The sequence below is a fragment of the Saccopteryx leptura genome, chromosome 8, assembly GCF_036850995.1.
Source record: "Saccopteryx leptura isolate mSacLep1 chromosome 8, mSacLep1_pri_phased_curated, whole genome shotgun sequence".
NCBI lineage: Eukaryota > Metazoa > Chordata > Mammalia > Chiroptera > Emballonuridae > Saccopteryx > Saccopteryx leptura.
In genome coordinates, this window is record NC_089510.1 from 56,916,185 (window position 1) to 56,943,838 (window position 27,654).

At 40.8% G+C, this 27,654-nt stretch overlaps 1 protein-coding gene and 1 pseudogene across 2 annotated transcripts in view; one reads left to right on the plus strand and one right to left on the minus strand.

Annotated features, from left to right (window-relative positions):
- The window catches only part of SENP5 (SUMO specific peptidase 5), a 75,978-nt gene that overhangs the window by 33,888 nt on the left and 14,436 nt on the right, over nt 1–27,654 (plus strand). For both annotated transcript variants that reach the window (XR_010746839.1, XM_066347864.1), the window contains exons 3-6: nt 4,055–4,160; nt 4,304–4,442; nt 5,748–5,795; nt 7,984–8,061. Coding sequence is in view for 1 of the 2 variants with exons in the window: in XM_066347864.1 (XP_066203961.1) it covers nt 4,055–4,160; nt 4,304–4,442; nt 5,748–5,795; nt 7,984–8,061 (371 nt within the window). In the remaining variant the exon portion in view is untranslated. The remainder of the gene's footprint in view (nt 1–4,054; nt 4,161–4,303; nt 4,443–5,747; nt 5,796–7,983; nt 8,062–27,654) is intronic.
- LOC136380050 (nucleophosmin pseudogene) lies at nt 20,895–21,570 on the minus strand (annotated as a pseudogene).

Sequence of the window (27,654 nt, forward strand, 5' to 3'; positions counted from 1 at the left end):
GCTCCGTTTCTGTGGTGGTGTCGTAACCTGCGATCAGAATCTTAGTTCTGACATATGCTGGTTAAGGGTCCTTAGGAAAGTGCTTAACCTCCCTAAGCTTCCTGTCTCCATTTGTAAAGTAGGAATACTGTCTAACAGGAGTCCCCAAACTTTTTTCACAGGGGGCCAGTTCACTGTCCCTCAGACCGTTGGAGGGCCGGACTATAAAAAAAACCATGAACAAATCCCTATGCACACTGCACATATCTTATTTTAAAGTAAAAAAACAAAATGGGAATAAATACAATATTTAAAATAAAGAACAAGTAAATTTAAATCAACCAACTGACCAGTATTTCAATGGGAACTATGCTCCTCTCACTGACCACCAATGAAAGAGGTGCCCTTTCCAGAAGTGCAGTGGAGACTGGATAAATGGCCTCATAGGGTGTTGACAAGGATGAAGTGAGATATACTAGAGCTTGGCTTATGGTAAAAGTGCTTGTTACTATTTTACTTCTGGTACCAGTGAGTTAATGGTGTGCATCAGTGAGACCTTGTCATCTAGGGTTCTTGAAGATTCAGATAGGGCCTTTCTGTGCATTAAGAGTCCGTATTTATCACCTGAAAGTGAAAACAAAAGTATAGATAGAAGGGATAAAATAACAACTTAAAAGGCTGCCATCCAGAAATAACACTGTTAACAAGGACACTGTTTCTGGTGGTACTAGTTGGGAATTGGAGCCCATATCCCCATGTTAGATGAGCCTGCTTTCTTACTTGGGAAATCTCAGTTAGGGTTGCTGGGCTTAAAGTTTAATCTTTTGTTATGAGAGGGGCATTATTTTTGTATGAAATTTTTTCCTTAAATGCAGTTTCTCAAATGTTAGGATTTCTATCTTCTGTTTGGGCCCATTCTCTCACGTACATACAAGGTTATGCTTAGATAACTATAAGATATGGTATAGGCAAATATTATATGCTCTATTCCTACTTTTGAAGCCCCAAATCCCTTATCTTCTAATTTTATCAAGCTGGAATGTGAGACCCCTTTTCTTTCTTCTGTGTGCCTAAAGCCTAGACCAGAACCAGGCATAAGCAAAGAACTCTTTGCTGTTTACTGTACCTTGACCTTTTCTCTTAAGCCTTTCCAATTGGGAGCCACCGTGATGAGAGACTAACAGGAGGAGAAATAGGTTTTTCACACTTTTTTCTGCCCCTCCCCCTCATACAGAAGACTCCATTCCCAAGACAGTAACATTGTTGTGGTCCTTCCTGTTCATTTTGAAATGATGTATTGCAGAGACCATTCTTAAAGTTAGAAAGTTGTCCTTACTTTCCCATGTTAACCTAGACTAAACTGTCAGACTGATGATTAGGCTGCTCAGAGGCGGATTAAGGTCGGTTGAGGCCCCAGGTGCGGAAGAAAATATTGGGCCCCTTAAAAAAAGAGAGAGGGAAAATAAAAATACATGTTAATCATATTTTTATTTAAAATATTATGTACTATTAATGATAAATTGCGCATATGAAACAAACTTGGTGTCATTAGAAAAAAGTGTAAAGTTGGGGTTTTGCGGGCCCTTCAAAGTTGGGGCCCAGTGCGCCCGCCATTAAATCCGCCTCTGAGGCTGCTGCCCTCCCCTTTCAGCATTAGTGATTAGCACAAGTCATGTCTGCACTTTAGTGAGCAACTCAGCCTCCCCTCAGCTTCTTTGAATTTACTTAGAAATAATGTGCTGTGATTTTATTTCCTAGTGCCTTTTTAGGTATGTTCAAATCATTTTGGAAGCCAAAAAAATTCATGTACATATTACCTAAATTGACCTGAAGACTATGATATTCTGGCCAAGAAGTCATCCTTAATTCATTCCCTTCTTTAAAATACGCTTCACGCCTGACCTGTGGTGGTGCAGTGGATAAAGCGTTGACCTGGAACGCTGAGGTTGCCGGTTCAAAACCCTGGGCTTGCCCGGTCAAGGCACATATGGGAGTTGAAGCTTCCTGCTCCTCCCCCCTTCTCTCTCTCTCTCTCTCAATCTCTCTCTCTCTCCTCTAAAATGAATAAATAAATAAAAATTTTTAAAAAAGTTTAAAATAAAATAAAATACGCTTCACAACCTGTTACCAGTTAAGCCAGGGATCCCCAAACTATGGCCCGCGGACCACATGCGGCCCCCTGAGACCATTTATCCGGCCCGCCACACTTCCAGAAGGGGCACCTCTTTCATTGGTGGTCAGTGAGAGGAGTAAAGTGCGGTGTCGCTCAGGTACAGTACTACTTCCGGTGACGTGGGACGTATGCGTCACGGCTCTGGAAGCGGGTCCTATCACTTGTTAGGGCTAGCAGTGACAAATATGGATCTGGACATTGACCATCTCATTCGCCAAAAGCAGGACCATAGTTCCCATTGAAATACTGGTCAGTTTGTTGATTTAAATTTACTTGTTATTTATTTTAAATATTGTATTTGTTCCCGTTTTGTTTTTTTACTTTAAAATAAGATATGTGCAGTGTGCATGGGGATTTGTTCATAGTTTTTTTTTATAGTCCGGCCCTCCAACGGTCTGAGGGACAGTAAACTGGCCCCCTGTGTAAAAAGTTTGGGGACCCCTGAGTTAAGCTTACCTTATAGTGTTATTTTGAGTGTAATAATGGTGTCAAATTGTATATTAAAAATGCCTTAGAGTTTGTCCTTTGCTGTGAGATGAGAAATCACACACCTTTACCAGTTGATACTTAACAATTAATTCCCTCTAATTGTGATTTTTTTAAAAAAGGTAATTCCTTTAGTTACCAAATGTGATAGACACATTTAACTGGGTAATTAAGCCCTTTAGATTTCACTCTGAAGGTGATAGGATTCTACTGCAAGGTTTAGCTACTGAAAGATGTCAATCTTTAGTTTTAGCTAGCGATTTCCTAACAATGAGTTAATAGCTTAGAACAGTGGTCCCCAAACCCCGGCCGCGGAATGCTACTGGTCCATGGGCCATTTGGTACCGGTCTGCAGAGACAGAATAAATAACTTACATTATTTCCATTTTATTTATATTTAAGTCTGAACAATGTTTTATTTTTGAAAAATGACCAGATTCCCTCTGTTACATCTGTCTAAGACTCAGTCTTGACGCTTGTCTCAATCACGTGATACATTTATCTGTCCCACCTTAAATGCTGGACCGTGAAAATTTTTTGTTTTGTTTTGTTTTTGTTTTTTGTTTTGTTTTTTTACAGAGACAGAGTCAGAGAGAGGGATAGTTAGGGACAGACAGATGGGAACGGAGAGAGATGAGAAGCATTAATCATCAGTTTTTTGTTGCGACACCTTAGTTGTTCATTGATTGCTTTCTCATATGTGCCTTGACCGTGGGCTTTCAGCAAACCGAGTAACCCCTTGCTGAAGCCAGCAACCTTGGGTCCAAGCTGGTGAGCCTTGCTCAAACCAGATGAGCCCGTGCTTAAGCTGGCGACCTCAGGGTCTCGAACCTGGGTCTTCCGCATCCCAGTCCAACGCTCTATCCACTGTGCCACCGCCTGGTCAGGCAATATTTTCTGACAGTAAACTGGTCCATGGCCCAAAAAAGGTTGGGGACCACTGGCTTAGAAATCCAGTGTGAAATTTTGCCTTAGAGCATTTCTCTATAGATTGAAACAGCGAGGGCCTGATTAACTTTATTATTTTACAAAACATAACTTTTATTTTTTTTTGTTTTTTTAAACATAACTTTTAAAAGATTATTCTAAAGATTTTGTTTATTGATTTTACAGAGAGAGGTGGAGTGAGAAGTATCGACTCATAGTTGCTTCATTTTAGTTGTTCATTGATTGCTTGTTTGTGCCTTGCCCTGGTAAGCCTGGGGTTTCGAACCGGTGACCTTAGCATTCCAGGTTGATGCTTTATCCACTGCACCACCACAGGCCAGGCTAAAAGATGTTTTAATAGTATATATATGTAGTAATACAGGTTAAATGTGTGTTAAGTATTATGTATCGATAGCTTAGATGTTGGAAGAATGACTTTGCTGAAAATGGTTTTACCCATCTTAATTTTTCTTTCTTCCTTTATTTAAGGATTCCTAGATGAGGTTATGAAGAAGTATGGCAGTTTGGTCCCACTCAGTGAAAAAGATGTCCTTGGAAGACTGAAAGATGTCTTTAATGAAGACTTTTCTAATAGGTTTGTAGATAATGCTCAAGTTAAGTCCTGGGAAAAAAATTCTTTACATACATGACTTTTTCCTTGGTTAAAAAATTATACTTAGCAATACGTTGAGTAGAACTCTTGTTTTTAATCTTTTATTTTCAAATTTTCTGTTTCAGGAAACCATTTATCAATAGGGAAATAACAAACTATCGGGCCAGACATCAAAAATGCAACTTCCGTGTCTTCTACAATAAGCACATGCTGGATATGGATGATCTGGCAACACTGGATGGTCAGAATTGGCTGAATGACCAGGTTGGTGAACTATAGATTCTCATCAAGGAAAAGTTGCAGAGGATGTTAGACAATAAAGATAATAACTTCTGCATTGGCCTCACAGCTATATTTTGGAATCAAGGTTTCGTTTCTTTTTTTCTTCTTTTTTTTATTTAAGTGAGAGTAGGGGGGTGGGGATAGAAAGACAGACTCCTGCAATACCCCTGACTGAATCCCCCTGGTGATCCCAGTTTGAGGCCCATGCTTCCGACTAAGCTATTTTTAGTGCCTGAGGCCACAGAGCCATCCTCAGCGCCTAGGGCCAATGCTCTGGAATCAATCTAGCCATGGCTGTGGGAGGGGAAGAAAGAGAAAGAGAGAAGGGGGAGCGGGAGGGGAGAAGAAGCAGATGATTGCTTCTCCTGTGTGCGCTGACCAGAAATCGAACCTGGGACTTCCACACGCTGGGTCGACACTATACTACTGAGCCAACTGGCCAGGGTGGACTCAAGGAATCTTTATTTCTTTTCTTTCTTTTTTTAATTTTTTTTTTATTTTTAGGTAAGAGGAGAGGAGATAATGAGACAGACTCTCATGTGCACCCTGACTGGAATCAATCCAGCAACCCAATCTGGGGCCAGTGCTCATTTACCAAGCTATTTTTAGTGCCTGAGGCTGTTGCTCTCAGACAGAGCTATCTTCAGTGCCTGGGGCCACACTCGAACCAATCAAATCATTGGCTGTGGGAGGGGAAGCGGGAGTGGGGGAGAAGTGGATGGTCGCTTCTTCTATGTGCCCTGCCCAAGAATCAAACCCAGGACGTCCATTCACTAGACTGATACTCTATCCAGTGAGCCACCAGCCAGGGCCGGATTCTTTATTTTTTATTTTATTTTATTTTATTTTATTTTAACGAGAGAGAGACAGAGAGAGAGACTGACAGGCAGGAAGGGAGACAGATGAGAAGCATCAGTTCTTCATTGCGGCACCTTAGTTGTTCATTGATTGCTTTCTCATATGTGCTTTGAACAGTGGGCTCCAGCTCAAGCCAGCGACCATGGGATCTCATGTCTATGATCCCACGCTCAAACTGGTGAGCCCGCACCCAAGCTGGTGACCTCGGGGTTTTGAACCTGTGCCATTTGCATCCCAGTCTGATACTCTATCCACTGTGCCACTGCCTGGTCAGGCAGAATTATTTTTTACTAAAATGATTTATTCACTAACCCCACTATCTAAAAGGTTTGATTACTGTTACCAGTATCAATATTATTTATTCTGAGTGGGATGTTCTGAATTGACTGTATAGGGTTAGTAAGCTGGTTTTATGTTGACTTTTTATAGGTTATTAATATGTACGGTGAGCTGATAATGGATGCAGTACCAGAAAAAGTAAGTGAAAACTTACTCTTCTTTAGGAGAGAGAGTCTTGTATATTAAAAGAAGGTTAAAAAGGAACTATAAGTATTTAATATTCTTAGGTTTTTAAAAAGGGTTAGATTTTGACTTGATCACGTGCCTAGGGTTGGACATGCATTCTACAAAATCACTTCTGCGTAAGAAATGCTAGTGTTTTCCTGCTTACTTGTTTCAAAGTGGGTACGCGTGTTATTTTTGTTTTTGTAGAGAGACGGACAGACAGGAAGGGAGAAAGATAAGAAGCATCAACCCATAGTTGTGTCACCTTTAGTTGTTCATTGATTGCTTCTCATACATGCCTTGCTTGACCAGGTGGCTGGCTCAGGCCAAACCAGGGACCCCTTGATTGAACCAGCAACCTTGGGCTTTAAGCCAGTGACCTTTGAGCTCAAGCCAGCAACCTCAGGGTTTCAGACCTGGAACCTCAGCATTTTAGGGAGATGCTCTATCCTCTGTACCACCACCAGTTAGGCCGGTTGTTGATTTCATAAGGAACCTGTGTTTTTAGTGGGAGATGCACAAATGGTGACTGTTTGCTTTAAGCTTTTAAATTTAACTTAGTCTTTCTTTTAAAAAGTGGTAAAGTAGTATTTATCTTTCTCTTGGATTAATCTTTGATACTCAGTTCAAATACAAACTAACCCCCCTTACATTATAAAACTTCCTTAAGAGCTTAGTTACATATTAAAACTATATTTTATTTTTATTTACTTTTTAAGATTTTATTTATTTTAGAGAGAAGAGAGAGAGAAAGAGAGAAGGGGGACAGCAGGAAGCATCAACTCATAGTAGTTGCTTCTCCTATGTTCCTTGACCGGGCAAGCCCAGGGTTTAAAATTAAAACTATATTATAAATTTAATATATTAATTTCTTTCTGAGTACTCAGATTACTTGGTGAGCTGCCTTTGATTTCAAAAAGCAAAGCCTTTCAAAGTACTTTATTTATAAACTTTCATAAGTCCAATAGTTTTAAACAGATAATGTAATGAATCTCAGATTGCAACACTTTATAAATATAGACAGTATATCATATCTTTCCACAAACAGTTATGCATTTTAAATTGGAATCATGAGGATAATCTGTCAGATTGCATTCCAGATTCTGATGCATACAGTTTGAGCATCCTTGGCAGGGGTCGTCAAACTTTTTATAAAAACCGCCCACTTTTGCAGTGCTGGTCAACCTGGTCCCTACCGCCCACTAGTGGGCGTTTCAGCTTTCATGGTGGGTGGTAGCAGAGCAACCAAAGGCGCCGCCATTGGCCCACCATGAAAGCTGGAACGCCCACTAGTGGGCGGTAGGGACCAGGTTGACCAGCACTGCAAAAGTGGGCGGTTTTTATGAAAAGTTTGACGACCCCTGCCATGATTCTCAAAATAAATGTGCATCAGAATCCTCTGAAGTTTTATAAAACCAGATTGCTGAGCCCCAGCCTCAAAGAGTTTGTGCTTTAGTAGGTCAGGGGTAGGGCCTTAGAATTTGCATTTTGGCAAGTTCCCAGGTGATGCTGATAATGCATGCAGCCTGGTGACCACAACTTGAAAATCTCAGCAGTAAGAGAATAATTTTATCATCTTAAGTGAGTCAAAGTTACTTAGTAAACGCTTTTAAGACCACAGTGGTTTACTGCCTCAGGTGAGCTGACACTAATTTATAAGCCAGAATTTTAAAGCTAAGGATGTAGGACATGATGCTGCATATCACCAGAGTAATTCTTTCGATGTTAGAAATGATTAAGCTAAGGCCTTTTTATAGTTGTTATGACAACAAGAGTCTCCAAATTCACATTCTTCATGAGGTTAGTTTTGTAATCCATATCCCATGAGTTCAAGGTTTCATTACCTCATTCTTTCATAACCTCTTTCAACTTTATCACTTGATTTGGAGAAATTTGTTAGGTTGCTTCTCTACTTGATTGGATTCAGGTAATCTGTTTGCTGCCCATTCTACTTCAAACTATAGATCACAGTTGCAAGGTCATTGTAATCAAAGTTTTGGAACAGAATCTTTTGTGAACCATATAATGTATTTTCTATATTTTTGGTTATTATTTTAAAGAAGAAACTTCCTTTCACTTTTCTGTCTATCTTATATTCAAGAATTTTTAAATTTTCTTTTTTAAGTTAAATCTGGGTGCTTGTATTTGATGTCTCTTCTAGGTTCACTTCTTCAACAGCTTTTTTCATAGACAGCTGGTAACCAAAGGATATAATGGAGTAAAAAGATGGACTAAAAAGGTATTCTCTTTATTTCTTTTTATTCTAAATATGGAATGCAGATGATAAGCCACTTTGAGTGGAAGGATAAGAACATTATTATCAATATGATGTTAATTAGAAACAGACTTTTTAATGTGACAATTGGTTTTTATTGTTTCTTTTAAATCTTGTTCAAAAGATAAGACACACACACACACACAAAGATAAGACACTAGTAAAACTGAGTCTATCCATTGATTGGAATATGCTGTAACAAAGTACGGAGCAGGGAGTTAATGGTTTGCATTAATATTAGCTTAATATATAACTTGGACAAAAGACACTTAATTTGTCTGGGTTTTGAGATTGCTAATTTATCAAATTGATAAATCAGAGTATCCCTAAGTTACTTTCAATCTTAATTTATCTCTGTGTTCAATGACTATGCCAGAAATATTTTAAAAGTTCATTTATATTCTATTTTTGATATTTTGACAAATTACCATAAGTTCAAATTCCACAGTCAAGTGTCTAGAGATAGTATAACTTTTTACTTTTTATACTGGATGGCTTATAAAAATTAAGAGTAAGTTTTAAGTAGTTGTGGGTGGAAATAACTTTTTGCAGAATACAAAAACACTTGATTGAATATTGCTTTGCAAACATCCTCAGTAGTACCAAGATTAATGAGATGTGTATGTGTGGCACTTCTCTAGCAAATTAATATGGAAGGTCTTTCTATTATTTTCCAGTAGGTGGTTTTGAATCACGAGTGCTTTAACTCTGAAATCCCCATGCTGTCCCCCACAGCCAGACACCGTATGTAGCCAGACACATATCAGTGTAGCTATGATGCAATGCATGGGAATGGAGTGGTCTGGGAAGAACAAGCCAGTTTCTTTGTTGTTTTGCCCTCCTGATAAGGGTGACCTTGGACCTTCACAGGGTATTCCCTGCGTCCTGAGCCAGGAACTATTTACAGAATGTACCCTTTTCTCAGGGGAAAAAAGTGATTCTGTAGTACCAGTTCTCTGGGTTGAAGATAATATACTCCACAACCCTATACCAAAGGTGAAGGGAGGTGGCTCTGGAAGGCTACAGGGCTGCAGGGCTTCATGGTCTTGTTTCTCTGTGTGGTATTCCAACCTCCTGACAGTTGCTGCTGCACCCCAGTGCTGTGCTCAGGTTCCTGGGCTCAGCTGCGGCTCATACAGTGCACTCCCAAAGAAATGCCCACCAAATCTCTTTGCTCCTGCCATCTGAAGGGAGCATCAGGCACAACTGGATTCCTGCCCTCACCAGGCTTGAGCTCCCTGCTACAGGAGTGTGTCCTGTGTCCGTAGCTGTCTCAGCCCTTCCCTTTTCTCACCTCTCCCCTTTGCTCCCATTTGTCCACCATTAGATGTTTCAATGCACAGATCTCTCAGGCATGTTCGTGCATTGAGCAGGGAATCCTTTGTTGAAACTCTCCTGCTGCCATTCCTTTTATGTCCCCAATTGTATATCTTGAAGTCAGTATAAATTGGCCAGCTTTATACATGCTTTTCCAGATTATTTGGGCAATTCAGTGTCCTTTGCATTTTCATAGAAATTGAACAATGTTTGCCAATCTCTTTGTTTGTTTTTTAAGCCTTCAGGATTATGGTTGGGATTATGTTTAATTGGCATGTTCATTTGGGGAGAATAGATATCTTAACAATATCGAGTCTTCCAGTCCATGAACAAGGCATATTTTCCACTTGTTTCGGCTTTTAATTTTTTTCAGCAATATTTTGTAATTCTTAGTGTGCATGTCTTGTACACATTTTTAAACTGTATCCCTGAGCATTTAACTGCTGTAAACAGAATTAAAAATGGTTTATCTTTCAATTGTTTGCTGTCAGTATGTAGAATACAGTTGAATCCATCCGTATGTTGGTTGACCTGGCATCCTTCCTATGACCTTGCCAAACTCACTCACTGGTTCTAGAAGTATTTTTGTTTTTTGGGTTTTTTTTTTAGATTCTGTGAGATTTTTATAGACAATCATGTTTGAAAGTAGTGGCTTTTATTTCTTCCTTTCTAAACTGTGTGCCATTTTTTTCCTTGTCTTATTGTTAGGACTTGTAGTACAATGTTGATAGAAGTACTTGACAAGAGGACATTTTTGCCATGTTCCAGTGTTAGGAGGAACGCATTGAATCATTCACTAATATTTGTTATGTCAGCTGTGGGTGTTTTGTAGGTGCTCTTTATCAGGATAAGAAAGTTTTCTCCTCTTCTTAGTTTGCTGAGTTTTTAATCATAAATTAATGTTGAGTTTTATCAGGTGGTTTTCCTGCATCTGAGGACATGATCCTTGGTTTCTCATCTTCATTCTTTTAGTGGGGCTCAGGCTGAAGGAGCAGTACCTAATCTTGAGACAGTTCAGCCTCAGGGCCATATGATAGCTCTTGAAGCTCCAGCTTGGTCATGACATAACTTCATTTTTGTTTACACCACATTGTTAAAGCAAATCACATAACAGGAATACATTTCTACCCCTGGGAAGAGCACTAAAGCCACATGGCAGTAGGAAGCTCTATATAATCCTCTTCCTGTATTGGGAGGGCTACAGATAATTGGGATTAATAATACAGTCTGCCACACATTAAAAAATATATACCAGTTGACATACAATATTATGTTCATTTCAGGTGTACATTATAATAATTCAACATTCTTATACTTAATGAAGTGATCACCATGATAAATCTAGTAACTATTGCTCTACATAGTTCTTATGATATTATTGACTATGATTCCATATGTGACTGAAATCAGATGGTACTTTTCTTTCTCTGACTGGCTTATTTCACTTAGCATAATAATCTCCAGCTCCATCCATGCTGTCACAAAAGGTAAGATTTTTCTTCTTTTTTATGGCTGTGTGGTATTCCATTGTGTAAACATATCACAGCTTTTTTATTCACTCATCTACTAATGGACTCTTGGGCTGTTTCTAGATCTTGACTATTGTAAACAATGCAGTAAACATGGGGGTGCATATCTTCTATTGAATTAATATTTTGGAATTCTTAAATATATTCTTAGAAGGGGGACAGCTGGGTCATAAGGCAGTTCCATTTTTAATTTTTTGAGGAAATGCCATACTTTTTTCCACAGTGGCTGCACCAGTCTACATTCCCACCAGCAGTGCAGGAGGGTTCCCTTTTCTCCACACCCTCGCCAACTCTTGCTATTTGTTGATTTGTTAATGAAAGCCATTCTGGCAGGTGTGAGGTGATAGCTCATTGTGGTTTTAATTAGCATTTCTCTAATCATTTTCATGTGCCTCTTGGCCATCTATACATCTTCTTTGGAGAAGTGTCTGTTCAAGTCCTTTGCCCATTTTTTAATTGGATTGTTTACCTTCCTGGTATTGAGTTTTAGAAGTCCTTTATAAATTTGGTTATTAACCCCTTATCACACATATTGGCACATATGTTCTCTCACATAGTGGGTTGTCTTTTTATTACTGGTGTATTGCTATGCAATAGCTTTTTAGTTTGATATAGTCCCACTTGTTTATTTTGTCCTTTATTTCACTTTCCTGAGGAGATATATTGGCAAAAATATTGATTTGAGAGATGTCAGAGGGTCTGCTGCCTGTATTTTCTTCTAGAATTTTTATGGTTCTCCCACTTATATTTAGTTCTTTTATCAATTTTGAGTGTATTTTTATGAATGGTGAAAGTTGGTGGTCTGGTTTTATTTTTTTCCTATACCTTTCCAATTTTTCTAACACTATTTATTAAAGAGACTGTCTTTACTCCATTGTATACAGTTGCCCCCTTTGTCAAATACTAATTGACTAATAAAGGTGTGGGTTTATTTTTGGTTCTCTGTTCTGTTCCATTGATCTGTATGCCTATTCTTTTGCCAGTATTAGGCTGTTTTGATTACAGTGGCCTTGTAGTATTGCTTGATATCAGGAAGTGTGATACCTCCCACTTTGTTCTCATTTTCTTTTCTTTTTTTTATTTCTTTTTTTTTTAATTTTTATTATTTTTATTTTTTTTTGTATTTTTCTGAAGCTGGAAACGGGGAGAGACAGTCAGACAGACTCCCGCATGCGCCCGACCGGGATCCACCCGGCACGCCCACCAGGGGCAACGTTCTGCCCACCAGGGGGCGATGCTCTGCCCCTCCAGGGTGTCGCTCTGTTGTGACCAGAGCCATTCTAGCACCTGGGGCAGAGGCCAAGGAGCCATCCCCAGCGCCCGGGCCATCTTTGCTCCAATGGAGCCTCGGCTGTGGGAGGAGAAGAGAGAGACAGAGAGGAAGGAGAGGGGGAGGGGTGGAGAAGCAGATGGGCGCTTCTCCTGTGTGCCCTGGCCGGGAATCGAACCCGGGACTTCTACACGCCAGGCCAACGCTCTACCACTGAGCCAACCGGCCAGGGCTGTTCTCATTTTCAACATTGCTGAGGCTATTCAGGTTCTTTTTTTGGATCTATATAAATTTTTTGAATATTCTAGATAGGTGAAGTATGCCTTTGATATTTTAATAGGAGTTGCATTGAATTTATAGATTGCTTTGGGGAGTATAGACGTTTTGATTTTAATTCTTTCTATCCATGAACACAGTATATGTTTCCACTTGTTCATATCTTCCTCAGTTTCTTTGTTTCAATGTTTTACAATTTTCCAAGTACAAGTCTTTTACCTCCTTGGTTACATTTATTCCTAGGTACTTTATTTATTCATTGTTGCAATAGGAAATGGGAATGTTTCCTTAATTTCTCTTTCTGACAATTCATTATTGGTGTATAAAAATGCCACAGATTTCTAAAATTAATTTTGTATCCTGCCACTTTGCCAAAATAATTTATCAGGTCTAGTAGTGTTTTGGCGGAGACTTTAGGGTTTTCTATATATAGTATCATGTCACTAGCAAATAATGACAGTTCTACTTTTTTTCCAACTTGGATGCCTTTATTTTTACTTCTTGTCTAATTATTGAGGCTAAGACTTCTAGAACTATGGTGAATAAGAGTGGTGAAAAGGGCTACTACCCCTGTCTTGTTCCTGATCTTTTTTTTTTTTTTTTTTACAGGGACAGAGAGAGAGAGAGAGAGGGATAGACGGGGACAGACAGACAGGAATGGAGAGAGATGAGAAGCATCAATCATCAGTTTTTCGTTGCGACACCTTAGTTGTTCCTTGATTGCTTTCTCATATGTGCCTTGACCACGGGCCTTCAGCAGACCGAGTAACCCCTTGCTCGAGCCAGCGACCTTGGGTCCAATGGTGAACTTTTTGCTTAAGCCAGATGAGCCTGCGCTCAAGCTGGTGATCTCGGGGTCTCGAAACTGGGTCTTCCGCATCCCAGTCCGACGTTCTATCCACTGTGCCACCTCCTGGTCAGGCAAAATGTTTCTTAATGTCAGAATAAATTTAATTTTGCCGTATTTATTTTGTTTAATTACCATAAAAGCACACTTGGACTTTATATTTTTTTCTTTAATATTTGACTTAATTATTATAACATGTTTCTCAGAAATTTGTATATAGCGCGCCTACAATTATTTGTAGGATTTAAAATGCACCCTGACTTCAAAATGTTTGAGAACTACTGGCTTAGAAGGATAGGTGTTACGTCTTTGAATGTTTGGTAAAATTCAACTGTGAAACCATCTGGTCCAGTACTTCTATTTGCTAGGAATTTTTTTTATCACTGTTTTAATTTCATTTGTTGTAATTAGTCCACTCAGGTTTTCTGATTCTTCCAGATTCAGTTTTGGAAGACTATATGTTTCAAGGAATTTGTCTATTTAACCAGGTTGTCCACTTTTGACATATAGTTCTTCCTAATATTTTCTTAGAATCCTTTGTATTTCTTTGATGTCAGTTTTTACTTCTCCTCTTTCATTTCCAATTTCATTTATTTGGGTCTTCTTTTTTTTCTTGACTAATCTGGTTAAAGGTTTACCAATCTTGTTTATCTTTTCAAAGAACCAGGTCTTGGTTTCACTGATCATTTGCATTGTTCTTTTAGCCTCTATGTCATATATTTCCGCTCTGAACTTTATTATTTCTTTCCTTCTACTTCCTGTGGGCTTTGTTTATTGTTATTTTTTAAAGTTCTTTTAGGTGCAGGGTTAGATTATTTATTTGAGATTCTTTTTTTTTAAAAATACTTTTATTTTCTATCATTTATTAATTTATTTTTTGTGTCAGAGACAGAGAGAGAGACAGATAGGGACATATAGGGATAGATAGACAGGAAGGGAGAGAGATGGGAAGCATCAGTTCTTTGTTGCGGGCCCTTAGTTCATTGATTGCTTTCTCATATGTGCCTTGACTGGGGAGCTACAGTAGACTGAGTGACCCCTTGCTCAAGCCAGCAACCTTGGGCTTAAGCTGGTGAGCCTTGCTCAAACTAGATGAGTCTGCGCTCAAGCTGGCGACCTCGGGGATTTGAACCTGGGCCTTCTGCATCCTAGTCTGATGCTCTATCCACTGCGCCACTGCCTGGTCAGGTGAGATTATTTTTCTTTTTTTTTAATTTTTTTTTTTTTTTTTGTATTTTTCTGAAGCTGGAAACAGGGAGAGACAGTCAGACAGACTCCCGCATGCGCCCGACCGGGATTCACCCGGCACACCCACCAGGGGGCGAAGCTCTGCCCACCAGGGGGCGATGCTCTGCCCCTCCAGGGTGTCGCTCTGTTGCGACCAGAGCCACTCTAGCGCCTGGGGCAGAGGCCAAGGAGCCATCCCCAGTGCCAGGGTCATCTTTGCTCCAATGGAGCCTCGCTGAGGGAGGGGAAGAGAGAGACAGAGAGGAAGGAGAGGGGGAGGGGTGGAGAAGCAGATGGCGCTTCTCCTGTGTGCCCTGGCCAGGAATTGAACCTGGGACCTCTGCACGCCAGGCCGACGCTCTACCACTGAGCTAACTGGCCAGGGCCTCTTTTTTTTTTTTTTTTAAGTGCGAGGAGAGGAGATAGCCAGACTCCTGCATGTGCCCTGATCGAAACCCACCCGGCAACCTCTGTCTGGGGATGATGCTCAAACCAGTTGAGCCACTGGCTGTGAGAAGGGAAGAGAGAGAGAAGGGGGAAAGGAAGGGGAAGAGAAGCAGATGGTCACTTCTCATGTGTGCCCTGAACAGAGATTGAACCTGGGAAGTCTGCACACTGGGCTAATGCTGTATCCACTGAGCTAGTTGGTATGTGCTGAGATTTTTCTTGCTTTTTAAGGTATGCCTGTGCTCTGAAATTCCCTCTCAGGACTGCTTTCACTGTGTCCGATAGATTTTGGCTTGTTGTATGTTCATTTTTATTTGTTTCAAGGAAATTTTTTATTTCTTTCTTGATCTCATTAACCCACTCGTTATTTAATAACATGCTATTTAGCCTCCAAGTGTTTGAGTGTTTTCAGTTTTTCTATTGTAGTTGATTTTTTATTTCATGCCTCTGAGGTCAGAGAAAATGCTTGATATGATTTCAGTCTTCTTAAATTTATCAAGACTTATTTTGTGTCCTAACATGTAGTCTATCCTAGAAAATGTATCATGAGCACTTGAAAAGAATGTATATCCTGCTGCTTTGGGGTGAAATGTTCTGAAGATATCAATTAAATTCAGTTATCTAGTGTGTCATTTAAGACCACTGTTTCTTTGTTGATTTTCTTTCTGGAGGATCGAACCATTGAAGTCAGTGGAGTATTAAAATCCCCTACTATTATTGTATTGCTGTGATCTCTCCCTTTCTGTCCATCAAAATCTGCTTTATATTTTAGGTGTTCCTCTATTGGGTGCATAAATATTTACAATGGTTATATCCTCTTGTTGGATTGCTCCCTTTATTATTATGTAATGACCTTCTTTGTCCCTTACTATATAGCCTTTGTTTTAAAGGCTATTTTGTCAGATACAAGTATTGCTACAACAGCTTTTTTTTTCATTCCATTTGCCCCATTGTTTCACTTTCAGTCCATTTGTATCTTTTGTTCTGAGGTGGGTCTCTTGTAGACAGCACATATATGCGTCTCATTTTCTTATCCATGCAGCTACCCTATGTCTTTTGATTGGAGCATTTAATCCATTTACATTTAAAGTTATTATTGATATGTACTTATTTATTGCCATTTTATTCTTTAGACCTACAGTCCTCTTTCTTTCTATTTCTTTTTTTCTTTCTTTCTTTTTATAGCAGGCTCTTTAACATTTCTTGCAGTACTGGTTTGGTGGTAATAAATTCCTTGAGCCTTTTTTGTCAGGGAAGCCGTTGGGAAAGCGGCTGTGTTAGGCTTGCTCGCTGGTGTACCGGCTGCAAGCACTTTGCTTGATTAGTGTGTGAGCACGTGGCAGAGGCACGTGTGCATGGCCTATGTAAAGCTATGGGTGCTTGTGCTCAGGGGGATTGTGGATGGCGGATTGCCTGCCTGCCACTTTGAGGGGCCATTTTGCTATTTGTTTGACTGAGAGGCGGTTTCCCTTGGTTGGGTTCTCGTCCACTGTTGTGAGACTTGATTAAACGGAATGGCCTAACACTTTCTGGCTCCACAATTTTTCTGCCCATTTGCCCAAATCCAATGTGAATCTGCCTGACCGAGGCCACCTGTATTACAGAAGGTCTTTATTTCTCCTTCAATTTTAAATGATAGCTTTGCTGGATAAAGTAGTCTTGAATGTGGGTTCTTGTTTTGCATCACTTTGAATATTTCTTGCCAGTCCCTTCTGGTGTGAAGTGTTTCTGTTGAAAAATTAGATGTTAGCCTTATGGGAGCTCCTTTGTAGGTAATTGCGTTCTCTTGCAGCTTTTAGTTTCCCTCCCTCCCTCCTTCCCTCCCTTCCCTCTTTTGAGAAAGAGAGGAGTAGCAGGAAGCATCAATTCTCATATGTGCCTTGACCAGACAAGTTCAGAATTTTGAACCGGCGACCTTAGTGCTCCAGGTCGATGCTTTATCCACTGCACCACCAGAGGGCAGGCAGTATTCTTTCTTTGTCTCTTATTTTTGGCATTTTAATTATGACATGTCTTGGTATGGTATTGACCTCTTTGGGTTCATCTTTTTTTTTTTTTTGTATTTTTCTGATGTTGGAAACAGGGAGGCAGTCAGACAGACTCCCACATGCACCCGACCGGGATCCACCCAGCACGCCCATCATGGGGCAATGCTCTGCCCATCTGGGGCACTACTCTGTTGCAACCAGAGCCATTCTAGCACCTGAGGCAGAGGCCATAGAGCCATCCTCAGCGCCCGGGCCAAATTTGCTCCAGTGGAGCCATGGCTGCGGGAGGGGAAGAGAGAGACAGAGAGGAAGGAGAGGGGAAGGGGTAGAGAAGCAGATGGGCGCTTCTCCTGTGTGCCCTGGCCGGGAATCGAACCCGGGACTCCTGCACGCCAGGCCGACGCTCTACCACTGAGCCAACCGGCAGGCAGGGCCTTGGGTTCATCTTTAATGGGATTCTCTGTACTTCTTCAACTTGTGTGACTTTCCATCATCAGGTTAGGGAAGTTTTCAGCTATGATTTGTTCAAAAAAGTTCTCTGGCCCTTGTTTGTTCTCTTCTCCTTTAGGAACCGCTATGATGGGTTCCCTTAATGTTGTTTCCCTTAATGTTGTCACAGAGGTCTCTTCGAGTTTCCTCAGTCTTTCTGAGTCTCCTTTCTTTTTGCAGCTCTGCATCTGTGCTTACTTACGTTCATCTTGTCCTCTAAATTGCTATTTCATTTTCTGCTTCATCCAACTTGCTGTTTTTCCTTCTAGTGCAGTCTTCATTTCAGATACTGTATTTGCCATTTCTAACTTTTATTTTTTTAATGGTTTCAGTGTCCTTTTTAATGCTTACTATATCCTTGTTTTAAGTTCTCACTGTGATCATCCATTCTTACTCTAAGATCCTTGAACATCCTAATCTTTATTTAAAACTATGTCTAGTAGTTTGGTTGCTTTCATTTCATTTACTTTCCTGGGGAGTCTCTCTTTTTGATTCATCTGGGGCAATTTTTTTTTGTCTGCCCATTTTGTCTGTGTATTAGGTAGCTCTGTTCTGACTCCCAAATTTCTTGTGATGTCTTTATGAGGAAGATGGGCTCAGTGGTACTAACCTCTAGGTCACCTAAGCTCTTTGCTGTAGGAATGTTTCTTGTGGGTTATATTTACCTTGCGGTTGTATGTGAGTCTTGAATTCTGTTGGTACTTTCATGGATGGAGTTAATTAATTAGCCTTTCAGGAAGACTGTCGCTAAGGGTCAACCTTGATCATGTTTGTTAGATGCTGTGTGGTGACTGCCCTGTGAGGTGTAGTTATCGTCAGTAGAGTTTAGTGTCTGCTGGACTCTTCCTTTGGGCGTGCTGCTTCTGTGGCTAGCTGAGTCTAGTATTGGTGCTGTCTGCCACCCACAACTGGTTGTGGTTCTGGGTCTTCTTGGGCAGGGTTTGGGCATTGATGTCAGATGTTTGTAACCCACTGTGTGGAGCAGCGGTTCTCAACCTGTGTGTGGGTCGCTACCCCGGCGGGAGTCAAACGACCAAAACACAGGGGTCGCCTAAAGCCATTGGAAAATACATATTTATTATACAATACATTTTTAAATAAAGTATGTATTTCCGATGGCTTTAGATGACCCCTGTGTTTTGGTCGTTCGACCCCCGCCAGGGTCGCGACCCACAGGTTGAGAACCGCTGGTCTGGAGCTTACCATTCTGTTCACACTTTGTGTCTGTGTTTTCTGTGCCTGGGTGTGTGTGGAAGGGGCCAGCTCATGTATAAGGATCACATTCCTCCTGCTTAGAGTAGACAGAAGCTCCGTAAAAGAGTCCAAGTTCCTTATGATTTGCCTCCATTTTTCAGCTGCTCCACCTGCTCTTGCAGCTGCCTGGACTTTCCTCAGAGTCTTCTGTAGAAAGACGATAGTGTGGGCTCAGACTGGCCTCACCCACCCTCCCCTCCACATGTTGCAAGTTTGGTGGGTTAGGGCATCTGAGGTTGGGTTGACAACGTTAGTGGGACCCCTACTCCAGAGTCTAATCCCTTAAACACTGCTGGATACTCTAATTCTATTTCTCCTCAGCGAGGTGAACAGCAGTTTCAGATTGGGTGGGGCTGACAGTTACCTCTGCAGAAGTTCTTTCAGCTGCGGAGTCACTGGTCTCAGGGAGGAAGATTGAGTATTCCACTGGGGCTGACTGTGACCCCCCAGAAAATGTCTAGGCTCCTCAACTGGTCCCAGAAATAGGCTCCAAGAAACTCAGACTTTGAATGTCTGTGCTCTAAGCCTCTCTCCTTTCCCCCTGTGGACTCGAGCTCAGCGGGGCAGGGTATCCAGGACTTGGGCTGGCAGACAGTGAGGCTCTATGTCGTCCAGTGTGTGTGAGGTGCTGTGTGGGCACTGATCACAGAAAGCAGAATTTGCCTCGCTGGGTTTGGTGCCTGACAAGCTCTCCCTTTGGATATGCTGCCAGTAACACTAGTTGGGTGCTGCTCTGATGTTGTCTGTAGCTGGCCGCTGGATGCTTTGGTTGTGGGCCTCTTAACCCAGAAGCCTGGTGCAGCCCAGTGTAAGACACTGCCCATGACTGGCCCTCAGCAACCTTTTTGGAGCTGTCGCAATCCAGAGTTTGTGGCTACCTCTGCCGGGCTTAGTTGCACATGGAAGGACCAAGCTGCACACCTATGCTGGCTTTTACCAGCACCAGACCTAGAGCAAATCAGCAAAAGACCCCATGTTCCCTGAGATCTACTTCCTACTGCCTCTGTCTGCTGGCTGCCTGTTGGGCTTGGTCCCTGAAAAAACCTCTGGTAGAGTATAGAGGCTGGTTTATCAGGCATCAGGGAAGGTGGTGGGTGTGCCTCCCACCCCAGGGCCCCAGGTGTCAGTCAGTCTGTCCTGACTTTTCACAGTCCTCAATAGGGTGTAGCCACTAGGACTGGTGGGTGTGGCCTCTGAAACCCAGAGATCTAGTCTGCCCTCAGTCCAGACAGTTTCTACTGAATCACCCTTGAGGCAGAAGCACCAGTCATATTCTTGGGAAAGTGTGAGGGGGGTGAACTCAATGCCAGAAAACAGTCATTTGTAACCCCTTGAGTCTTCAGCCCACTCCTTCCTGGCCAAGGCTGCTTGTTTCTCAGCAGGGCCCAGTCTCCACAGGGTGGGGTAAGAGAGGTTCCCGAGGGAGGGGCAGCTGCTTTCCCCCAGGCTGATGCCGCACAGAGGGGACTGCTCCACCCAGGAAAGATGGCGACCGGTATTAGAGAGTGATTCAGCACAGGGGTTCTAGTGGTTGTCCCTCACCCTGTCTCTGCCTAGGGTCGCTAGTTTCACTCTTCCTCATGCCATTCTAGTCCTTTCAGCCCTCTCTCCACCGGAGCTCTGGGTAAGTGGCTCTGTGTTGGCTCTTTAAGAGGGTGCTTGCGTCTTTGAGATCTCTCGTCTATTTCTTGCAGACAGAAATCTAACATCTTTTCACCACCAAATGCTATTTGGCCACCTCTTCGAGTCTATACTCTGGGCTGTGGTGTCTGGTCTGGGGCTTAGGACCCACACCTCTCGGGGGAAACCTACCTGAAGCTGGTATGTCTCTCCGGACCCTCGGCCACTGCTCACTCCTGGAAGCGGGGCAGCCCTTTTCACGTCTCCACCCTTTCTACCAGTCTCAAGGTGGCTGCTTCTGTGAATCCTTGGTAATAGACTCCTCTTCATTTAATCCTAAGTTATTTTTTCAGGATGATTTTTTTTTTTAAACTCATTTTAAAGCGGAGAGAAAGAGAGAGAAGAAATAAGTGGGAGAGAGGAAGCATCCATTCCCATATGTGCCTGGACCAGGCAAGCCCAGGGTGGCCTCAGTGTTCCAAGTCAATGCTTTACCCACTGCACTATCACAGGTCAGGCCAGGACAATTGGTCTTAAATTTGGTTATAACTCCAGTTTGATCCTGGGAAGAAGCTAGTGGAACGTTCCATCTGCCTACTCCGTCGCCATCTTGGAATTGGTGTTGATGGTTTTCAGTTTCCATTCTGGTTTGATTTTGGCTGGAGTATCTCATACAGATTTATTTACTGGAGGTTTTTCTTCAGCTCTTCATAATCAAAATCATCTTCATCAGTAGCAAATTTTACTTTTTTCTGTGGAAACTTACTACCACTTCCAGGGCAAAACACTTTCCATGTATACTTAAAAGCTTCATATGCTCCTCTTTTTCTGACTCTGCATCTTGCTCCCCAGCTACTAAGTGCTGCCCACTATATGCACAGGCCTTGAACCACACTTCAACTGTAAGACCACAGGTGGTGGTATTTCAAAGCCATCAAGGGAAACCATTGGCTGACAGACATTTTCAAAGTTGTTAGTGTTACTTTAATTGGACTGCCTTCATAATTCATTGCCTCTGCTTCCACAGTGTGTAACAGTGTGCAATTAATTCATCCTTTGCACTAGCCTGACTGTAAGTAAAGATAATTGGTGTTCATTTTCATCATTATCCACCTTAAAGTGATAATCTATATTGATCTTTAGTTAAAAACTAAATAGAGAGTCCCGGGGCCTCAGGGGACTCGTTTCCATGGCCATTGAATATTCCATGGCATGGTGGCATGCAATTACATGGGAGAGAAAGCAGACAGACGTAAACGACTGCTGTTCCGCAATACAGATTCTCAGGGCAGAGTCACTCCAGGGGAAAGCAACACTTTCTCTTTTCTGTCTTTTTGATAGTAGCCGTTCTAACAAGTATGAGGTAGTATCTCATTGTTTGGATTTGGAATTCCCTGATTTGTAGTGATGGTGAGCATCTTTCCATGTGTCTCTTGGCCATCTGTATGTTTTCCTTGGAGAAATGTCTGTTCAGATCCTCTGCCCTTTTTTGTGTGTGTGACAGAGAAGGACAGATAGGGGCAGACAGACAGGAAGAAAGAGAGATGAGAGGCATCAATTTTTCATTGCGGCACCTTAGTTTTTGATTGATTGCTTTCTCGTATGTGCCTTGAGTGAGGGGGCTGCAGCTGAGCCAGTGACCTCTTGTTTAAGCCAGCAGCCTTGGGCTCAAGCCAGCAACCTCGGGCCCAAGCCAGCAACCTTGGGCTCAAGCCAGTGACCCTGGGTACAAGCCAGTGAACTTTTGGCTCAAACCAGCGACCATCGGGTCATGTCTGTGATCCCACACTCAAGCCAGCAACCCTGTTCTCAAGCCAGACGAACTCATGCTCAAGTTGGCAACCTCGAGGTGTCAAACCTGGGTCTTCTACGTCCCAGGCTGATGCTCCATCCATTGTGCCACTGGTCAGGCTGTATGAGTTCTTTATATATTTTTGGGTGTTAATTTCTTATTAGACTTATTACTTGAAATTATCTTCTCCCATTCAGTAGGTTGCCTTTTAGTTTTGTTGATGTTCTTTTTGTGCCAAAGCTTCTTAGGTTTATGTAGTCCTATTTGTTAATTTTTTTTGTTGCATTTGCCTGAGGAGACACATCCAAAAAAAATATTGCTAAGAGTGACATCAACATATTTATTGCCTATGATTTTTTCTAGGAGTTTAATAGTTTCAAGACTTACATGTAAATCCTTAGTTCATTTTTACATAGTGTAATAAAGTGGTCTAGTTTCAATTTTTGCATGTATCTGTTCAGTTTTCCAACATCATTTATTGAAGGGACTGTCTTTTCCCCATTGTATATATTTTTTCCCCTCCTTTGTCATAGAGTAATTGACCATATGGGTGTTGGATTTATTTTGGGGCTCTCTGTTCTATTTCATTGACCGATGTGTTTGTTTTTGTACCAGTATACTGTTTTCATTATTGTAGCTTTGTAGTATAGTTTGCAATCAGGGAGTGTGATACCTCCAACTTTGTTTTTCTTTCTCAAGATTGCTTTGGCTATTGAGGGTCTTTGGGATATAAATTTTAAGATTATTTTTTCTAGTTCTATGAAAAATGACATTGGTATTTTGATAGGGATTGCATTGTATCTGTAGATTACTTTGGTTAGCATGAACATTTTAACAATATTCTTCCAATCCATGGGCATGGTATAGCCTTCTGTTTATCAGGTCTACCGGAAAGTTCTGTCCGTTTCTATCACAACAAGTTTCGACACGTAAGCACATGTTTATTTGGCGCGTGTGTGCCTCTCTATTTTTATCACTTAATGTATACATACTGACGTAGCAAATTAACTAAAACAAAGTTGATTCACGTTAGTCTTATGTGTGAAGTAATAGTGTACCCATAGCTACTGATAAAGTTCATTTATGCCACGTAATTTTTACGAATTTCAACAAGGAAGAAATGCTACAGAAGCATGTAGAAATTTATTGAAAGTGTTTGGTGAAGGTAAAGTTTCTGATAGGACATGCAGAAGATGGTTCGAAAAATTTGAAACAGGTGATTTCGACCTTTCTGATAAGCCATGTTCTGGGCGACCATCTTTGATCAATGACAATGTTGTTTAGACCATGTTGGAGCAAGATCCTTTCCTGACAACATCGGAGATCGCAGAAAGGCTTAATTCAGCTCAGCAAACCATTTCGGACCATATTCGGAAGATAGGATTGGTGTGGAAATATTCAAGATGGGTGCCACATGAATTAAGTCAGAAGAATTTGGATGATCGAGTCTCATATGCACATCTCTGCTTGCTCGGAACAAAATCGAGCACTCTTGAACCGGATGATAACTGGGGATGAAAAGTGGATTACCTACAAAAACATCGTAAGGAAAAGGGCATATTGTGAACCTGGAAAACCTAGCCCTTCCACCTCTAAACCAAATTTGACTCTGAATAAGAGAATGTTGTGTATGTGGTGGGACATTCGAGGACCAATACATTATGAGCTTTTAAAACCGAATGAAATGCTCAATTTGGAGAAGTATTGTCAACAACTGGATAATTTAAAGACAGCAGTCCAAGAAAAGAGGCCAGCGATGTTAAATAGGAAGAACATCATACTGCATCATGATAATGCCAGGCCACATGCTGCTTTGGGGACTTGTCAAAAAATTGCAGCTTTAGGCTGGGAAATTCTGTCGCATCCACCATATTCCCCGGACTTAGCACCCTCCAACTATCACTTGTTTTTGTCCTTACAAAATTTTTTGAAGGGCAAAAAATTCAAAAATTAAGAAGATATCAAACAAGCACTGGTTCAATTTTTCGCATCAAAAGATAAGACATTTTTCAAAAATGGGACATACAAATTGCCCTCACGCTGGCAAGAAATCATTAATAATAATGGCAATTATATTATTTAATAAAGTTTATTGACGGTAAGAAAAATTTGTATTTTGTTTTATTCCAAAAATGGACAGAACTTTTCAGTAGACCGTATATTTGTATCTTCTCCAGTTTCTTTCATCAGTGTCTTACCATTTTCCAGGTACAGGTATTTTACCTCTTTGGTTTAATTTATTGCTAGGTATTTTATTCTTTTTTTTTTTTTGTATTTCTTCAAAGTTAGAAGTGGGGAGGCAGCCAGACAGATTCCCACATGTGCCCGACTGGGATCCACCCGGCATCCATCTTGGGCATTGCTTCATTGCAGCTGGAGCCATTCTAGTGCCTGAGGCAGAGGCCGTGGAGCCATCCTCAGTGCCTCGGCTAACCTTGCTCCAGTGGAGGCTTGGCTGCAGGAGGGGAAGAAAGAGACAGAGAATAAGGAGAGGGGGGAGGGGGGAGAAGCAGATGGGTGCTTCTCTGTGTGCCCTGGCCGGGAATCAAACCCAGGACTTCCACACGCTGGGCCGACACTCTACTGCTGAGCCCACCGGCTAGGGCCGGTATTTTATTCTTTTTGATGAAATTGTAAATTGATTGTTTTCTTAATTTCTTTCTGATAATTTATTAGTATATGCAACAAATTTTTGCTGTGGCTAGGACTTCCAATATAGTGTTGAATAAAAGTGGTGAGAGTGGGATCCTTGTTTTTTTCCTGATCTTACAGGAAATACATTCAGCTTTTCACTGTTGAATATCATATTAGTTGTGAGTTTGTCATCTATGGTCTTTATTATCTTGAGGTATGTTTCCTCTATACCCACTTTGTTGACCTTTTATTGGATATTGAATTTTGTCAAATGCTATTTCTGCATTGATTGAGCTGATCTTTTGATTTTTATCCTTCATTTTGTTTATGTGGAGTATCACTTTGATTGATTGGCAGATATTGAACCACCCTTAGATCTCTGGAATAAATCCTGCTTTTTCGTGGTGTATGATCTTTTTTAATGTTTTGTTGAATTTGATTTGTTAATATTGTGTTGAGAATTTTTGCATTTGTGATAATCAGGGATATTGGCCTGTAATTTTATTTTCTTGTAGTGTCTTTGGCTTTGATATCAGGGTAATGTTGGCCCCATTTAGAAGCTTTCCTTCCTCTTAAATTTTTTTTGGGGGGATAGTTTGGGAATGATAGGTATTTTGCCTTGAATGTTTGGTAAATTAACCTTAAAGCCATCTGGCCCTGAACTTTTGTTTATTTGGAATTTTTTGAATACTGGTTCAGTTTTATTAGTAATCAGTTTGTTCAGATTTTCTGTTTCTTCCTGGTTCAGTCTTGGAAAGATTGTATGTTTTCATGAATTATGCATTTCTTTCAGATTGTACTATTAGGTGGCTTATAATTGTTCATAGTATTCTCCTATAATCCCTTGTATTTCTGTGGTATTGGTTATCACTTCTGCTTTGATTTTGTTTGGATTTTTTTTCTTTGATGAGTCTGGCTAAAGGTTTGTCAATTTGTGTATTTTTAAAAAGAACCAGTTCTTAGTTTCATCCATCTTTTCTATTTTTTTTGTCTCTATTTTATTTTTTTCCACTCTGATCTTTATTCTTTTCTCCCACCCACTTTGGGCTTTGTTTGCTCTTTTTTTTCTAGTTCCTTTAGGTATAAGGTTAGATGAGGATTTTTCTGGTCTCTTAAGGCAGGTCTGTATTGCTATAAGATTCCCTCTTAGAACTGTCTTTGCTATGTTCCATATATTTTAGAATGTGTGTTTTCATTTTCATTTGTCTCAAGATATTTTTTGAATTCCTCTTTAATTTCTTCTTTTACCCATTGGTTATGTAATAGCATTTTTTTTAGCCTCTGTGTTTGTGGTTTTTTTCCAGATTTCATTTTGCAATTGTTTTTATAGATCCGTAGTGTTATGGTTGAAAACAGTGTTTGGTATGATTCCAGTTTTAAGTTTATTAAGATTGTTTTGTGGCCTAACATGTAGTAGAGTGCTCTCATATGCACTTGAAAAAAATGTATGTACTGTTGTTTTTGGATGGAATGTTTTGTATATATTTATTAAATCCATGTGTAAGTATAAGGTGTCATTTACAGACGTTTTTTGTTATTTCTACCCATTATGGTAAGTGTTGTGTTAAAGTCCTCAATTATTATTGTAATACTGTCACTCTCTCCCTTTGTGCCAGTTAAGTTTACGTTATGTATTCAGGTGTTTCTATGTTGGGTGCATTGATGTTTACAAGTGCCATATCTTCTTGTTGTATTGATACCTTTATCATTACATAAAATCTTTGTCTTCTTCTTACAGTCTTTGTTTTATTTATTTATTTATTTATTTATTTATTTATTTATTTATTTATGGCAGAGACAGAGTCAGAGAGAGGGACAGATAGGGACAGACAGACAGGAAGGGAGATGAGAAACATCAATTCTTCGTTGCGGCTCCTTAGTTGTTCATTGATTGATTTCTCATATGTGCCCTGACGGGGGGGTGGGGGGGCTACAGCAGATCGAGTGACCCCTTGCTCGAGCCAGCGACCTTGGGCCCAAGCTGGTGAGCCTTGCTCAAACCCGATGAGCCCGCGCTCAATCTGGTGACCTCGAGGTCTTGAACCTGGGTCCTCAGCATCCCAGTCTGACGCTCTATCCTCTGGGCCATCGCCTGGTCAGGCCAGTCTTTGTTTATTAAAAACTTAAAAGTTTATTTTGTCCGATACTAATATTTCTACCCTGCTTTTTTTTCATTTACATTTTCACGAAATACCTTTCCTTGTCCCTTTATGGTATGTAGTTCTGAATGCTGTCATGTAGGCAGCATACATATGGCTCTCACATCACTCTTAATTATATGTATAAAGTTGTGTGTATGTGTGTGAAAATTAATATATTTTTTAAAAAGGCCCTGTTTGATTAACTCAGATAGTTAAGAGCATTGTCCCAAACAAGGTTGCAGGTTTGATACCCGGTCAGGACACACAGGGGAAGCTACCGGTGACTGACTGAAACAACAAATGAATGCTTCCCTCCCTTTCCCCTCTCTGTCTCTCTATAAATCAATCAATAAATAAAAACCGTGGCCAAATAGCTCAGTTGGTTGGAGCATCATCGCAGCTCGGAGGTTGTAGGTTTGATTCCCTGGTCAGGGCAGCATACATAGGAGCAGTTCATTGTTCCTGTCTGTCTGTCTCTCTCTCTCTCTCTCTCTCTCTCTCTCTCTCTCTCTCTCAAAAAACAACAAAAAACCTGGAAAGATATATACTGATGTGTATCTTTTTATCTGTATTTTCTAATTTTTATATTAAAAATTGTTTTTGTAATTAAGAAAAAAGTTTCAAACATGGCTGGTTGGTTCAGTGGATAGAGTGTCTAACCAGCATGTAGATGTCTCAGGTTCAATACCCAGTCAGGGCACACATAAGAATTGACCATCTGCTTCT